Raw genomic sequence first — 3607 nt, 5'->3', positions numbered from 1 at the left:
GAGAGGACAGGTCAAAAATCTCTCCCAGATTATCGCAACCATGAGAAAACCTTATGGAGCCTCTGCAGCCGTTCTCAGGTTCCGGGCTGGAGCAGAGGCTGCCTTGGCACCGTCTTCCCGGCTGCATCACACCCGGCGACAGTCCCCGCATCAACATTTTGCCAGCTGGGAAGTAAATCACAGCCGCGTCTTGGAACCGCGGACCTCCCGCCTGCGCAGAGGTCTCCCCCCGGGGTTGGCCCACGCATCTGCAAGGGAGTTTGTTGCACATCTGTGTTAACTGGCCACAAAAAGAGAAATGGAAAAAGAGTGGGGAAAGGAAAGAAATACCGTGTTTATCTAGCCGAAAGACGTATGGCTTTTTTTCCCTACTGGGGAACTGGACAAGTTGCCCGTTTTCGCACACCCGGGTGAATTTTGTACTGCCAAGATTGTTGGTTTAAAACTTTATTTTTAAAATAGAAACAATCGAGTCATTCTAGGCAATATCTTCCGTTTGATAACGTCTAGTAGAAACTGTACTGAAAAGTCATGCGTTCCAACTTTCAAAAAAGGTTTATTTCCAACCTTTGAATATAAAGCATTTGAACTTGGAAACCAAAGGGCAACAAAAGACTTTGGAAATCTAGTAAAAGACAAAAAAAGAAAACCAAACAAACAAAAAAAATCAACTAAACAAAAACCAAACAAAAATAAAGGGGTAAAAAATAAACAACAACCCACTTATTTTCTCTATGGCAGCAGTTAAAGTGGTCTCACGAGATTTGGAGGGGTGGAGTTAGAACAAGAAGTGTGAGACACAGTTTGTCTTGTTCTGCAGGAACCCCAGATGAGCCACAGTTTGAGAATCAGTTAGCACAGAAAGTGAGAGAGCTCGGATTTTTTTCAGGAGGGAAAAAAAAATAAAATTAATAGAAGCCACAATTTAGGAACCAGATCTGAGGAAAAGTGTCTACATTTTTATAATGTCAAAGATGGGGAGAAACCTATCTGCAGGGTGTTAGGGGTGGAGAGTTTGAGACAGAGGAGACAATCTCGGCCTTCCCTTTTGGCAAGGTGAATTAAAAGGGACTCGGTTCACGGTACAGCGACGGCCACGGCGCTGGGGCAGACTCGGGGACACAGTCCCTGTGGGCTGAAGCAGAGCATCGGCTTCTCTGACATGCGGGCACGGGATCATTTGGGAGGGAGGGATGTAGAATACATCCCGGTTTCTTTGGTGGCTCCGTGTTATCTCCTTCGTCTTGACCGCAGAAAAATCGCTGCAACAGTGAGGACGGGCTGGAAGCTTTAACATCTTGTCGGCGGCCCACGGACACGGGTGGGGAAGCCCGGGCCGTCCCTCCGTGGGCCGAGGGGGAGCGACTGCCGCTGTCTGTGGCGAAAGCGGACATCCCACCGACACGGCGGGAACATAAATAACATCGGGGCGGCCCCCAGCAAGAGGAAGGTCGGGGACCGAGGGGAGAGGCTATACGTCCCCGTCCATCAGGCTGAAGTATTTGCCCGGCCCGGGTAAGCAGAGGTAGGGAATGGCGCTGCCCGGGTAGATTAAGGGGATGGGCAGCGGCATCAAGCAGCGGCTGAGCAGGGTGCTGTCCTTGTAAAGGGACGGGAAGGAGAGAGCCGCGGAGACTGAGGGGGGCGGTGGCTCCCCGGGGTGCTCTGCCGGCCCCGGCCCCTCGGGCTCGGCCGACATCTGTCTCTTGAGCTTGTTGCGGCGGTTCTGGAACCAGATCTTCACCTGAGTCTCGGTGAGGTGCAGCGCGGCGGCCAGCCCAGCCCTCTCGGCGCTGCTCAGGTAGCGCTTCACGTCGAAGGTGGACTCCAGCTGGAAGACCTGGCTCTTGGAGAAAATGGTCCGCGTCTTCTTCCTGCCGCCCGTCGCCGGCGATCCGCCGCTCTCTCCGCTGCAGCCCACAGCCTCCCGCGGAGGCTGCCGGAGGCCGCGCATCCCCTTCGCGGGGAGAGGGGAGCCCACACCGCCGCTCTCCGCCTCCGGGTGGAGGCCACGGCTCGTCCCCTCCACCCGGAGCCGGCGAGGCTCGCTGCCTGCAACGCCAAAGCACAGCATCAGCTCCCGCCGCCCGCGCCTCCGCCACGCATGCATGCATGGCCCCACTGAGAGCTAGGGAGAGGGGCTGAGACCTGGAAGGGGGGGGGGAGGCGAAGGGGGAATAGGATCGGGAGGGGGCTGCCGAGAGCTAGCCACGACCCCCCCAACATTCTCCAGGGGCGAGAAAGGTGAGGAGCTTGCAGTGATCTAAGGAAGTCCCTGCTGGCTGTATGACAGAGCAGTCAGGGGCTCCTGCACACGGGACAAACGGCCAAGGACGCCGGGAAGGGGATAAAACACCCTGGAAAAGCCCCTGGAAGCAGGTTGGTGCGTGTGGCGGTGACACCTCCTCCCGTTTGCCCGCGGAGCTTCGGTTCCTTCTCTGTCTGGGTGTACCTGGGTGCAAGTGTGCGTGTGCGTGTCCGTGATTGTGTAAGCGTCTGTCGGTGGGTGCAAGTGTGTGTGTGTGTATGTGTGTGCGTGTCCGTGTGTGTAAGCGCCTGTCGGTGGGTGCAAGTGTGTGTGTCTGCGTGTGCGCGGTCCTGGGGCAGACCCAGCCGGGTGCCGGGCTGCAGGGGGGCGGGGGGGCTGAGGTGGGGGCCGGGCTGCCACCCGAAGTGGGAGTCAGCCTGAGGCGGGCTGCCGGCTCTGTACCCGAGTCGCTGGAGCCTTTATTGGGGTCTTGCTCTGCAGGCCCCTCTTCCTCCTCCTCCTCCGGCAATGCGCAGAGGGCTCTGCGCTGCTCCCAGGCCGGGCGGCGGGGTCCGGGCTGCAGGATGCTGTCGATGCTGAAGGCTGGCGGTGCTGCTGGGGCTGGCGGTGGGGCTCGGCGGCCGCCCCCGAGCTGCACCATGGCGAGGCGAGCCCGGCAGAGCCGAGGTGCGGAGCGGGACTGGCTGCGGAGGGAGGAGGGAAGGGTGGGCTCGGGAGGGCGGGAGGGAGGAGGGGCCGGGGTGGTGGAGGGTGGGGATGGAACTAGAGGGAGCCAAAGGACTGAGGAGTTGAGGAGGGGTAGAGAGGAAGGGGAAGAGGGAGGAGATGCGGCAGGGAAGACAGGGAACGAGGAAGGGAAAGGAACAGGAGATGGAGGGAAGCAGAAAGAAAAAGGGATATGGGGAGCGGGGGAAGCCATCCTCCTGCCGTCAAGGTGCGCCCCGAAAAGGGTGCCCCGGGCAGCACTCACAGCTGAGGTGGGGCGAGAGGCAGAGTCAGGCCCTAGAGAGCCCACGGAAAAGAGGGAGGTGGGATGGCGGAAGGGAGATCTCTGGGGTGAAGGAGAAGGATGGAGGGAGAAAACTGGAAATGAGAGCAGCGGAATGGGATGGAGTGCGGCAAGGAGAGGAAGTGATGGCGCTGAGAGGTGTCAGGAGGGAAACTGGAAGCTGGGAGCCAGCGGAACCCTCCCGTGTGTTTGTATAGCACCTGTCACGGGCCCAGACAGTCTGCTGAGGACATTTGCTTCAGTTTGTCGATGCTGTTGTGTAAAGTACTCCGGTGAAGAGTAATTTATGCAGCCCGAGTCCCTTCCCCGCGGTCTTTCCTCCTACAGAC

At 58.6% G+C, this 3607-nt stretch overlaps 1 protein-coding gene across 1 annotated transcript; it reads right to left on the bottom strand.

Annotated features, from left to right (window-relative positions):
• Positions 1 to 431: 431 nt before the first annotated feature.
• Positions 432 to 2985, bottom strand: LOC139800230 (homeobox protein HMX2-like). Its single transcript, XM_071752991.1, has 2 exons — positions 2711 to 2985; positions 432 to 2052 (listed from the first exon to the last, which is right to left on the bottom strand). The coding sequence occupies exons 1-2, from the start codon at positions 2907 to 2909 to the stop codon at positions 1472 to 1474; spliced, it is 780 nt and encodes a 259-aa protein (XP_071609092.1). The 5' UTR covers positions 2910 to 2985; the 3' UTR covers positions 432 to 1471.
• Between the last annotated feature and the right edge of the window lie 622 nt (positions 2986 to 3607).

This window comes from Heliangelus exortis, chromosome 10, assembly GCF_036169615.1.
Source record: "Heliangelus exortis chromosome 10, bHelExo1.hap1, whole genome shotgun sequence".
Classification (NCBI taxonomy): domain Eukaryota; kingdom Metazoa; phylum Chordata; class Aves; order Apodiformes; family Trochilidae; genus Heliangelus; species Heliangelus exortis.
The sequence above is the reverse complement of the archived record's forward strand: the minus strand, read 5'-3'. Positions and strand labels throughout refer to the sequence as shown.

Excerpts from the sequence above, each read along its gene's own strand:
- LOC139800230 (XM_071752991.1), bottom strand. The coding sequence starts at position 2,909 with ATGGTGCAGCTCGGGGGCGGCCGCCGAGCCCCACCGCCAGCCCCAGCA. Across the intron at positions 2,053-2,710 it reads TAAAGGCTCCAGCGACTCGG|GCAGCGAGCCTCGCCGGCTC; the intron begins GTACAGAGCCGG and ends TTGGCGTTGCAG.